Source organism: Triplophysa rosa, linkage group LG2 (assembly GCF_024868665.1).
Source record: "Triplophysa rosa linkage group LG2, Trosa_1v2, whole genome shotgun sequence".
NCBI classification, from domain to species: Eukaryota; Metazoa; Chordata; class Actinopteri; order Cypriniformes; family Nemacheilidae; genus Triplophysa; species Triplophysa rosa.
The window spans coordinates 27,790,639-27,803,308 of record NC_079891.1 but is presented as its reverse complement, the minus strand read 5'-3'; the positions used below and the strand labels follow the sequence as shown (position 1 = coordinate 27,803,308).

At 38.5% G+C, this 12,670-nt stretch overlaps 2 protein-coding genes across 3 annotated transcripts in view; both read left to right on the top strand.

Moving 5' to 3' along the window:
• Positions 1 to 3,276: 3,276 nt before the first annotated feature.
• casp22 (caspase 22, apoptosis-related cysteine peptidase) lies at positions 3,277 to 6,170 on the top strand. The gene is given in 6 exon segments (XM_057349700.1): positions 3,277 to 3,432; positions 3,672 to 4,024; positions 4,499 to 4,607; positions 4,804 to 5,302; positions 5,423 to 5,576; positions 5,723 to 6,170. Coding segments are annotated over 6 exon segments (1,137 nt in total). The 5' UTR covers positions 3,277 to 3,425; the 3' UTR covers positions 5,738 to 6,170.
• Positions 6,171 to 9,988: 3,818 nt separating this feature from the next.
• The window catches only part of npas2 (neuronal PAS domain protein 2), a 62,799-nt gene continuing 60,117 nt past the window's right edge, over positions 9,989 to 12,670 (top strand). For both annotated transcript variants that reach the window (XM_057354648.1, XM_057354666.1), the window contains exon 1: positions 9,989 to 10,187. The gene's annotated coding sequence lies outside the window, so the exon portion shown is untranslated. The remainder of the gene's footprint in view (positions 10,188 to 12,670) is intronic.

Below are 12,670 nucleotides of genomic sequence, written 5' to 3'. Positions count from 1 at the left end.
ATGGTTGTGCGTGAAAATCCCAGTAACTGAGCAGATTGTGAAATACTCAGACCGGCCCGTCTGGCACCAACAACCATGCCACGCTCAAAATTGCTTAAATCACCTTTCTTTCCCATTCTGACATTCAGTTTGGAGTTCAGGAGATTGTCTTGACCAGGACCACACCCCTAAATGCATTGAAGCAACTGCCATGTGATTGGTTGATTAGATAATTGCATTAATGAGAAATTGAACAGGTGTTCCTAATAATCCTTTAGGTGAGTGTATATGCATATATATTTAATATTTCTCTATAATACAGAAGCTGTGTTGTTCAACTTTACAGAGCCCAGAGACAACTACACATCTACAACAAAACATGGCTTATTACCTTAAGTAAGAAAATGCACTGCATTAAAAGTTTTTATTCTTGAATAGCTGGCATTATGGAAAATAAAAAAAACTGTTTATCAAAACGTACATTTAAATATGTATCCGTCATGTTTACGTATATACCTTACATCCACGACACTCCTCCCATCCGTTCTGTGATTGGGCGTTCGCAAGGATTCCTGGGTAGGTAACTTCAGTGGAGTCTGCATCAGAGTCGGCGCCACGAGGGGGCACTAGGGGGCATGGCCCGGCCACTTCAGTCACTGTGCCCCCTCACTTTTTAAAATGAAAAAAGGCAATATCATTAAAAAAACATTTGGAGAATGAATTTGGTTTACATTTATTAAAGAAACAACAAGAGCAGAGGGTAAAAAATAATTTATTTATTCGTTAACAGATTTTAAAGACATTGTCTTGTGCTGTACTTTCATGTGTTGTTTAAAACACAAGCTAAAGGGCTGCTTGCGTCAAGCGGCAACGTTTCTGTATGCATTGCTTAACAAGAAACGGGCATTACTATTATGCAGACGGTGACAAGTGGAGATACAGGCTGTCTATCAGAAAGCAAGAGCTCGCTCTTTAGTGTTGTTATATTGATGCGATCCTTTTTTTAGACAAAGCTCTACTGGGGAACAGTCCCCTGTATACTTTTTCTGTCACTTTTTCTTTAAAACCTGTTTTTGACATTTTTCTATATATTTTTTTCTACATATGCGTCTAAATTAATAATCTTCATTTATTAACTTCCGCTGAATTTATGTAGGCTATGATCGGTGTATTTCCAGTTCTTTTTGTCAAAACGTCATACAACATTTGCTCTCCTCCAAGTTGATATAAAAAAATTAGCCTTTCAGTTTCAGTGTCTTTCATACACTGTCTTTCATCTCTTTTCGTTCAGTTCAATTTATTAGCTTTGAAAAAGCTATGCGAAATATGCAATGCTGTCCTCGAAATGGACATTTAGAATTGTTAAACTTCAAAACGGCAGGGCGCACTGGATGAAAAACTTTGTACAACTCGCAGGTATTGCGCACCCGCCATAGGCAGGATTTAACTAGATTTTTTATTGTGTTATAGTAAAAAATGTCTGGCTCTCAATGAAAAAGGCAGTGCGCGCGCTGACGTGTGCGGACATGGATTTCTTCGCGCACTCGTTATGTGCGAATGTGCCGCTTTTACAAGTATGATTTGGTTAGCCTACCACGTTGCATATAGATCAGGTTTTCCGCGATTATCTCTGATAAAAAAGTAAATTGTTAAAACTTAAACTTGAGAAGAAAACTGGGGCATGGCGGAGTGCTGCTTCTTAACACCAAGAGCCGCACACTGAAACAGAACAGAGCGAGACCTCAGCCTATGTGCCGTGTCTCAACCTCGAATTGTCCAACCTGTCAGATTTTCCTACCGCAGGGCAAATTTTAGGATATAATCTAAACCACATCGACAAAATAAACAGGTAGGATGATTTTACAATGCAAAATACCCTGTCAGATCGTCCTACTAGTTTAAAATGAACACGTTAAAAATAAATTTACATCCTAAATACCCTGTCAGATTATCCGCATAAAAGAAACGTAGACGTACGTAAAAAAGAATGACGTAACATTGATGTGCGCATGCCTGGTAGGATGATCTGACGGGTAGAATGAAATTTCGGGACACTATCCCGTTCTAAACCCCTAAACCCTGCCCCCCCCCCCCCCCACTAAACATAGCAGCCCCCTCACTTTGTGCACCCTGGCGCCGACTCTGGTCTGCATCAATGCGAGGGCACAAAGGAGGCGCTCGCGAGCAGACTTCTGAACGCTAAAAAGACAAATGGGACACCATACGACAGGGCTAGTCAACTGGCGGCCCGTCAATCATCTTTACCTGGCCCGCCTTAACATTTAAAATAAGCGGAGAGACTTTAAGAACGGTGTGCTTTAAATGCACGTCCTCTTTAGTCCAAGTCCAAAACGCTGATACATTCAATACGAAAGTAATTCCCGCGGCTCATAATGATTTACGTCTTATAAAGCGATTTGATCGGTCAGTCCAAGAAACTTAATGTTATTTACAACGTTATAATCAGCAATGCATTGCACAACCACAGGCAATCGGTTTGCGCACGCGATAGGTCGTGTTCTAAAACGCGTTTTGTGCCCTTGAAAGTAGGCTAACTGTACGGTTGAACGGTCCCCTTATCTGAGACAACCACGTGAACGGTTGTCTCAGATAAGGGGAAAACGGTGTTGTTTTATTACAGCATTCATTATGTATACCGGCTATATTTACGAAAAACAGCTGTTCATCTCCCCCAGAACTCGCACTATACAAAGGATCTGCCCTATAAGTGCGTGGGGCACATCAATGCGATTGGTATTCTCCCGAAGATGTGATAATAGCGTTCAGTTTCTTGCACAGATCAATTGACTCGCTTTATAAAACGCTAATTTAACCTCACAAGGGGCAGGGATTACTTTTGTGTTGAATGTATTTGCGTTTTTTACTTTTAATGATTTAACTTTAATTCAACCAAATATCTTCATAAATATCTTCTTGAAAAAACAATGCCACCCACATCTTGGATGTACTGGAGGACTGTGGGTGAGTAAATTAGTAGCAATTTTTGGGTAAAGTAACGCATTAAGGAATATAAAATACAATTAAAAAGACAATATCCCTTTTAATTTAATATCATCAAATACTGGATCAAATATTTGTGTGCATTTTAATATATGGCCTATAAGTAACAGCAACAAAAACAGTATAAAATGAACAAAACGCAATAAATAACAGAAATACAAAATAACAGAAGAAATGAGGATATGGTAAAAAACTGGCCCGCATCCTATTTATACTTTTGGAATCTGGCCCTCAAAGAAAAGTAGTTGAAGACCCCTGCCCTACGGACTCGTAGACTTGGCGAGCACGCGCAATTTAAGTCCACGAGACCGCAAGAACCACATGAAGTGCGCCATTTGGAATAGGGCCTTTCTTCCGTTAAAGATTTTGTCCGACACCGCTCTCTACACTAAAGTGACAAAATTGCATTTATTGTATATGACTAAATGGCAGGTAAGATTATTATACATTAAATATACCAGCGTGTGAGATGTAAAGGTAAACAAGAATAGATAGCCTATTTTCTTGAAGAAATGTGACAATGATAATGAAAGCAAAAGTAAAAGTTTTGTGAAAGAACTATAAAGCGTAATAATATATAGCAAACCTTTAGGCTATTATATTGCACTTATTACATAGGCTACAATTATATTGCAGTTACTATAATGAATTATTAAACTAAATAATTCTAGACAAGATCTTGAAAGAACTTCGGATTCGTCTGAAGGAGGGTTTGACCGAGCCCGTCATCCAGAATCTGGTGGATGATCTTCTTAAGGACGAAGTATTGAACAAAGACGAGACGGAAGCTATACTGCACAGGACCAAAACCCGATCGGATCAGGCTCGCGCCATGATTGACAGTGTGGAAGTGAAGGGATGTGAAGCAAGCGAGCGTTTTTTTTCCTCCTTAGAAAACAATGACAAAACTCTTTACAAAAAATTGACAATATCCAGCCGTTTAGAAGCTCTTCTACCTAAGGCAACAGCGACCTCTAGCGTCAGCCATGAGACCCCAGGTAGTCATAAGACATCCTTTTCAAATGTCAAAATTAATTTTGTAATAAAATGTTTAATTTCGGCCTTTACATTTGATTATAAATAAATAGCAGATTATTAAGAATAAAATATTTTTGTGGTTTTATTTTTAAACTATGTTTTGTTTTAAGATGCTTTATGTTAATGTCTTTCACTATAATATTTTAAGAATGATTGTACTGACTGTAAACAGATATTTGGGTAAAATAAGTAAATAAGTTGTTTTAATTCTCATTTAGCATATATATATACAACATAATGATCTAAGACTAAGGAGATGGTACAGTGGATTTTATGATATATTTATACAGTGTATCCCTTTTGTTTCAGATAAACAAAATACTTAGGTAGTGAAGTGGAGCGGGTCAATGCAACACATTTACACTTTAAATTATTAGATGTTTACTGCAAACATCCACACACATTAAATATTTATTGATTATGTTTGTGCTTTAACAGTCAACCTGCTTTTTTGTTTTAGAGAGAAGAGTACAAAATGGAGAGTATTCCACGTGGACTCTGTGTTATTATAAATAATGAGAACTTCAAAAACCTTCAAATGAAGAGGAAGGGATCCCATTTTGATGCTGGTAGGCAGTAGAAATTTTGTTTATTTTTTTAAATCTTGAAACAATTCAAACTTTCTCTTCTTTAAGAAGAAAAACATATTACTCTTACAATAGCATTTATATATGGTTTTACTAGTTTTTTCTCTATATTTACAAAAAAAAGGTAAACAAAAAGCTTACCTATATATAACAAGCTCAAATATTCTGTATTTGTCAGCCTCTCTGCAGGATGTGTTTTAATTTTTGGGCTTTGTGGTGGAGAAGCATAACGATTTGGACGCCAATGAAATAAAAAATCTTATGACAAAATACAGTAAGGATGGCCGTCATGGAGACTGCTTTGTCTGCTGTGTGCTGAGTCATGGAGACCAATGTGGTATCCTTGGGAAAGATGAGGAAAGGTGTACCTTGAAGGACATAAGATCACCATTTGATGGTGTCAACTGTCCCTCTCTTGTTGACAAGCCTAAAGTGTTCTTCATTCAGGCATGTAGAGGTTGTGAGATGCAGAGAAAAGTTGTGGTTAAAGCAGACGCTTCAGGTGGTGAACCTGACCAAGAATTCAACCATGTCCCGGATGAATACACCATTGCCAGTGGTTCCGATTTTTTGACAGTCATGTCTACGGTTGAAGGATGTCGTGCAATGCGAAATCCAGGCAGTGGATCATGGTTTATACAGTCCCTCTGCAAGCATTTAAAGGATGGAAGCCAACGGTAGGCCCCCACTGATTTTGTTGCTGTATGCACTAATGATATTAAAGTTATACTTTAAGCTGGTATAAGAGAAGATAGTATCTTCCCTTTTTATAAGTTTACATGGTTTTGCATTTTTAGGAGTGAGGACATCTTGAAGATCCTCATTGATGTCAATGATGAAGTAAGCAGGATAGAGGCAACTATAATGATTAACAAGAAGAAAATCGATGCCAAGCAGATTCCGGAGCCCCAGTTCACTTTGAGGAAAACTCTCATTTTCAGAGTTCCTGAGGTCAGAACCATGATTCATTTAATATGATTTAATGTTGTAATGTCATTTCAAGGCATGTCATGTGATGTTTTCAAGGCAATCGATATAGTAAATATAAAATAAATTTCTCCATTCTACTAACTCACACTCAAAATTACCATTGTTAGGCTCAGTCTGGTTAGAAGATGATACACACCTCCACCACTGTCACTTGTTAAGAAGAAAAGAAAATCGACATCATTCTCACAGTTCACATTCCTGAGAAGATCAACAGCACAAAAGAATTTCCAGTCTTCTACTTTGTTTATAATTGTTTAGTTAAAAATGCATTTAATCACGTAATTATTTTTTATTTTCAGAATTATGAAATATGTATTTTCCTGTTTTTATTGCTTTTTATAATGGCATTTTAAAGATGCAGTTTGTAACCTTTTTGCAGTAAAATATCCAAAAACCACTATGTGCCACTTGTTGCAACAAGGTTAAGGCTCTAGACGTCATAGGTGAAAACTTCCCGTGAATTTTGGTATAGGTGGATCAACCTGAGGTCCTGAGCACATAAGCCAGTGATGGAAACCAGTGATTGATGTCAGTGAAATCATGAATAAAACGTTTCTGCACATACCTGACTCTGAATGATCTATATATACAGTACTTTACATAGGCCTAATTTAACAGAAAAAATAACCTCAAAGATGACGGTTGTCCAAATCCAATGACGGCTGTCAAAAAAGGGGTTGGATCAATTCTACTGGTGTTGTGTTTCATCAGTACAGCTGCTAAAGCATACTGAGCCATAAAACAAGAGACTGTGAAAAAGAGGAAAGAGAGAGTGAGTTGTTGGGGAGACAGGAAAAGCACAGAAAAATGAGTGTGGAATTACTGAGACCATGTCTGGATGGAAGAGGAAGAACGGAAATAGTGAATTTCTCAAATTTCCTGGTTTCCCATTCATCGCATTCTCTCCATTCCACCCTCTCCACTTATACTGAGTAGCTGAGTAATTCTAAACTTCAGGGGCTTATCAGTATAGTCTTATCTGTATGGTAACCATGGCGACTTCATTTGGGATTCTTAACTTGTCAGATCTAAAGTAGCTAGAAAGTTCTGTAATATTGCTCCACGCTATACCCTTTGAAAATCTACATTACAGAACATTACATGACGTTTAAAAGGTCAAATTAGTTGAATGTGTCACATAAAGAAGCCCGGCGTTAGTTGTCACATAGGGAAGCTGTGACATGCAGGGCATTATCTCAATTATGAGGTTCATAAAAGTGTGCTTTCTCAAGCTGTGAGTATGCATGCTGGCTCAGCTCCCACAGGTCATGGTAACCTAGAGTAAGGCACTTAACCTCATGCTTGCTCGCGGGAGACTGTCCCTATAAGTTTGAAGTCTCTGTACTGTATACACAGTAAGTGCTTATATAATGGCCTTATGTTTCAGGAGAGCAGATAAACTGGTCCAAGATTCATCCAGTGGTGTTTTCTAAAAAGAAAGAGAAAATTATGCAAAAGAGGGAAAGACACGAACAATGTGCGAATAGAAAATAGAGATCTGACTGAGACAGTGCAGCAGCTATTGCTCCTCAGCAGGAGGACCATTGCACATAAATAGTACAAGGATGGCTGTTATCCAACTGTTCCTCAGACATAGCAGTCCTGACCTGAAATCAACACAGCACATGATAGAACCACTACCAGCCTCTCGATTTCTGCTTCACTCATTCTTTTTAACTCGCCACCCACTCCCCAGACACACAGGGATGACGGAGATTTTGTATATTTGTGTGTCACAATTATTAATCCATGTCTGTGCGTGTGTGTCCGTGAGTGTGCATATGTTCACGAGTTTATGGGTGGGTATGTGTGTGTTTGAATCTCCCCCTATTATTCTCTTTGAGTCATTCTGTCGTGTAAACACACATGCAGCTAGGTGAGAGGATGCTGTGTAATCCTTCCTGTGTGAATGTAAGTGTGATTCTATACAATTAAACAATACATGACCTCATTACGGTCAAGAAGTCTTGACCGGTGCTACTGACTTCATTAACATGCACAAAGATTAGCCTACATCAACACTTGCAAGAATATTTGATATTTATGCGGTCACAGCTCAATACATCCTTTTTATGTTGAATGAAACATACTGACCACATTAACCTCATATGAATCATATCAGTATAAACACGCGTGTTTTTGTCCGTTTTCGTTGAACACCATTGCTGACCCAATAGGACCACTGAACTAAATATTACTATGATTAAAGAGACCCTAAACATAGCTACGTTCTCTAACACTTCTTGTCAGTTCATTCGGGCGAGAGGCACTTTATATAGGTTGATGCATACATGTACAACACAGTGTAGAAAGATGAATTAAAAAGAGGAAGGGTGGGACTATTTAAATGAAAAGTGTGTTTGATAAACAGGAATCTACACCCTATACAGGTTAGTTGGGTACATCATTGCAACACCATAAGAGCATTACATAGTGAATGGGATTTAGAAATTCCATTATTTTCTTGCATCCATGCCCATTCCAAACCTGTATGACTTTCTTTCTTCTGAAGAACACAAAATAATATATTTCGAAGAACATGGACCCCACCGTCTTGTATGGACACAAAACCACTGAGACATTTCTCAAAATGTCTTCTTATGTGTTTCACAGAAGGAAGAGTCACAGGTACAGTATTAAAACATTGATAGTCACCCGTGTGGCTCATGGGACAGATCCAGTATTTTGATCTAAAGAAAATAAGCCTTTGGCAAAGCCATGAGAGCTTGGGATAGAAAGCGGTCTAGACTGTCAGATATTTTTGGTGAAAGTCCAGTCTCAATCTGCAGAACCAGAACTTGTTCCCCAAATCAAACAAATGCGCTAAGTTGCCATAGACACAGCAGCTTGAGCTCACATCCTGTATTTTGATTGTGCAATAGTAACTAAGGGTGATTCACCGACTAGCGACTATTGCCATGGAGACTGTATTCTCACTCACATTATCTTGCAATTTTTTAAACAAATGCTTAAAGTCTAGTCTGAGGCAGAAAGAGAAAATGAAGGTAGAAATTCCTAACTGTAGCGTAACCCACAGAAGCTAATTGAAGACTTAAAAACATCATTATCTGAACTGTGCATTTAGTGGTAACTCCATGACAAACTGTTTTAGTTTTATGTTTGCCATCTCCTCTGTCCCTTGATCAGACTTACATTTATGCATTTGGCAGAGGCTTTTATCCAAAGCGACTTACATTGCATTGTATTATACATTTTGTTTCTGACTGTGTGCAATCCCCTGGGATCGAACCCGTGACCTTGGCATTGCTAGTGCCATGCTCTAACGGGTGATTAATTCAGTGTATAGACTATTGTAAAGCATATAATGCCACAACAATATGATTTCAATTTAATGCCTGTGTTACTTTTTAACAGTAAAATGCAATGTTGCATTTTTTTAGCTGCAGCACAGTGACTCGGTATAGATCAGCTGACTGACCTCTGCTGGTAGGCGTTTCATTGACAAAGCACCGGCAGATGGCAATCACAGTCTGCCATGACCTAGATACAGACCACAGCAGCACGATCCAATTAACCCACCGCCCGCATGTCGAGGTGTCCACAAACACAGTCGTACAGTAAGAAAGTATTTTTTTAGTCTACATAAACGTCAGCCATACGTGTTAGTGTTGATCTGAATGTGGGCAATGGGCATCGTAAATCGCACATTGCTATGTGCCGTGCGTTGCGTTGCTCTGGGGGTTAAAGGTGACGCAATTTATAAGATCGTTCAGCAGAAGTAAATCACGGTGATTTTTTTATACGAAAAAATATTACAGAAATAGTTTAAACACACTAAAAATATACAACTCTTTATTTTTATTAATGTTTTTTTTTCTTACTTTTTATTAGTAGTGTTTTTGTTGTTGCGTGTATCAATTTTTTACATTTCTTGAGTGCCACTAAACAAAGCATTTTATAGTAACGTTAATCACAACCGCAAATGTACGCAAATACACCTTATTAAACAATCGCGCTTACATAACAGAGATGCCTACAAAACTCCCACGTCATTTGGGAAGCTCGAGCGCAACTTTCAAAGTTTCTATAGCTCGCGCGCATTTACTGACATTTCAGTAAATTTAACGTTAGCTTGGCTTCCTGTCTGTAAACCGTGCGCCCCTTTATCACCACGCGAAGAACTGGCCTCACCGAGACACGGCGTCCTTAATTCTCCGCCGATGACATTCTCTGGGCGCCTTTCAAACCATTTGAAAGCAGACTCAGAGACCGGGCGCGCACGCGCGGCGGGAGGGTGTGTACACGCGCGCGCGCTCGCCTCCGCCAACCGTGGCGAATCCGTGCTCGCCTCACTCCGGCCGGCCACACCCCTTCTCTCCTTTTACGGTGTGACGACGGCTGATGACGTAAAGAGCGAGGTGTGCGCGTTGGAAAATGAACATCAGTGAATGAAAAAGGCGCTCTGGAAGTCACTCATTGCCCGCAGAAACGGTGCCGGTTATGTAACTCGATTTCATGCGTAAGTCAAAAAAGCTCTCGGTGCGTCTCGTTGCTGGAGATTCCTAACAACTTTTCTGTTGAAGTCGGTGTCTCGTGGCGGTCTCTGGTTAGGTGAGTAGAGCCGGGTGTTTCTTGGTTTAGTTTGTGAAATTAGAGCATACGAGAAGTGTGTCATTGTGTTAAAGGCCCCCGGTGCATGGTTCATAACGAGTTCATAACGAGTTGACATGGACAAGAAACCGCCAAGGTGCTGTAGATATTCTGAGCGGTTTGAAACCTATTCGTTTATGTCGTTGTTATTATAAGGACGAACTGTAAGTAAACTTGTAGTTCGTATGTTTTAGCGATTATGTAACGATTTTGCGTTTTAACAGATTGATAGTTTGGTTAGTCTGTGTACTTTGTTCTAAACTTTTAAAATTATGTATTCTGAAGTACTAGAGATAGTTATAGCATGAATGGTGGGTCAGTTAATGCAGTTCATTAGTTTGCTCATTCATACTCATTCATTTCCCGAGTTTGACGTCTGTGGCTATTTACAATGAAGGTCAAGAGCAGCAGATGTTGTCTTGTTTTTTTTTTTTATATAACCTGTTTGGTCACAGATAATGCTTTGATTGATAAAGTCGACATGTTCATTGAAATCTGCACTTAATAGCCCCTGAAATAAAAGCAGTTATGAAAAGATTGCAAGTTATGTAACTCATGACTTGAGAATCATGAGCCGGTTGCAGTGACGTCATGCCCTGGATTTCAATGAAAGGAATAAAAAGTTCACTGGATGTGTGCGCGTGCTCCGGTCGCCGCTCGGCTACTCGCTCAGATTTTCCATTTAATTTGCGTCTCTGGTTACATATACAACGTTTCACTTTGAGAATCTATTACATTCTGTTGTCTTTAAATGTCGAAATGTGTGTGGGATAATATAAATGTTGTGTTGAGTTTAATATTTACAAATAGACGCAAGTTATCCATGATTTTAAACGCGATCACCTGCTGAAATGTAGTATGCCGGTTTTGCTGTGTACATTCTCCGCGAGGATTATATACAGTACACCGATCTGCCTCTCTGTGACGCGCGTGAGTTGCGTATGTCTGTGCGTGTTGGAGCGCGAGTGCTGGTGTGAGCGCGCAATCTGATTGGTCCCGACTCCTTTAGGATTCATACCTGATCAGCTTGACTTCATTATAAATGTTTGACTTTTTTAGATAAACTGAATTGATAAAAGTACTTGATACACAGAGGAACACAAATCTTTTAAACAATACGAACAACTTATTAGTGACAGAGGTTACTGACCACCAGAACAGCCAGACACCTGAACAATTAAAAGCTCTTACTACACACTGTCGATCACATTGCACACTTGCACATAGCATGGAAACTGTACATTGTAAGAAACAATATGATAAACCTGTAAATAACACATCTGCACATTCATTTAAACAATTATATGTTATTTTTGTCTATATGTTTTCACTTTTGTGTATAGTGCATTATTGTTATTATTTAAAAAAAAAATTCTATCTTAATGTATATTTCATCTCTTTCATCTATATGTTTGCACTATGTTTGTGTACACTTTCTTCTGCACTAAGCTCCTGTCGCCAAGTCAAATTCCTTGTATGTGTATAAACATACTTGGTAATAAAGCTCCTTCTGATTCTGAATTAGAAGCACCCCGTGCTATTATTTCCCACTAGACTACCTTTCCATTTTAATAGTTAACTTATATACACTTAATCATCTGTTTAAATCTGGAACATTTACTTTAAGGAGTTTCCTATTGAAACAGGAGAGTTGGGTGGGACTCACCCCTTTTCTTAAAAAGACAATAGGCTTCAGGTATGTGCCACAAATTATGATTTGTCACTTGCTCTTCCAATTAAGGCAATAGTTTTCAATACAATTTTAGAAGACGTACATCAAAAGCACTCCCTGTTTCAGATGTCAGACTTTACATAATTTAGTCTTGTAGACATATTGATTTAGTTTGACATTTTGATTCAGTTTTAATAGGTCTGTTGGTTGTATTTTTTGTTTGTGTAGTGTGTAAGAAGCTGCGAATAAGAAGCTGGATTCAGCCTCGTAAAAAACTGAGTCATTTACATCTTGCAAAATAATATATTACATTTGATAAAAATGTATAGTGCATTATTTAAGAACTTAAGTCCGTTTCCCAAAGAAGTGAATTGTAAATATGAAATGTATATTAAATGTAAATTAATTAATTTGGTTACTGACTTCGCTGGATGTCTACCAGAAACATCAGAACAGTTTATGGAACAATGCATGGACAAATATTTTTCTATAACGCTTGTTAATTAGAAATGCTAGGAAAACTGAGCTTGATAAAAACAATTACAGGACAGTTGTTTACAATTGGACAGTCACATGCATTTAATAGGGCACTGAGCAAAAGACAAACGTCAGAATATTTGCACTTTCCTGTCTTGTATTGGCCGATCCAGCGGTTTTTAACTGGATCATAATTACATCAGGTATAACCTAATGAGGTAAAGCCAGTGTGTTTTTAAAAGCAGCATCTGTCACTTATGTTCTCTTTTGCTCTCTTTTATGTACGCTGTGTTGT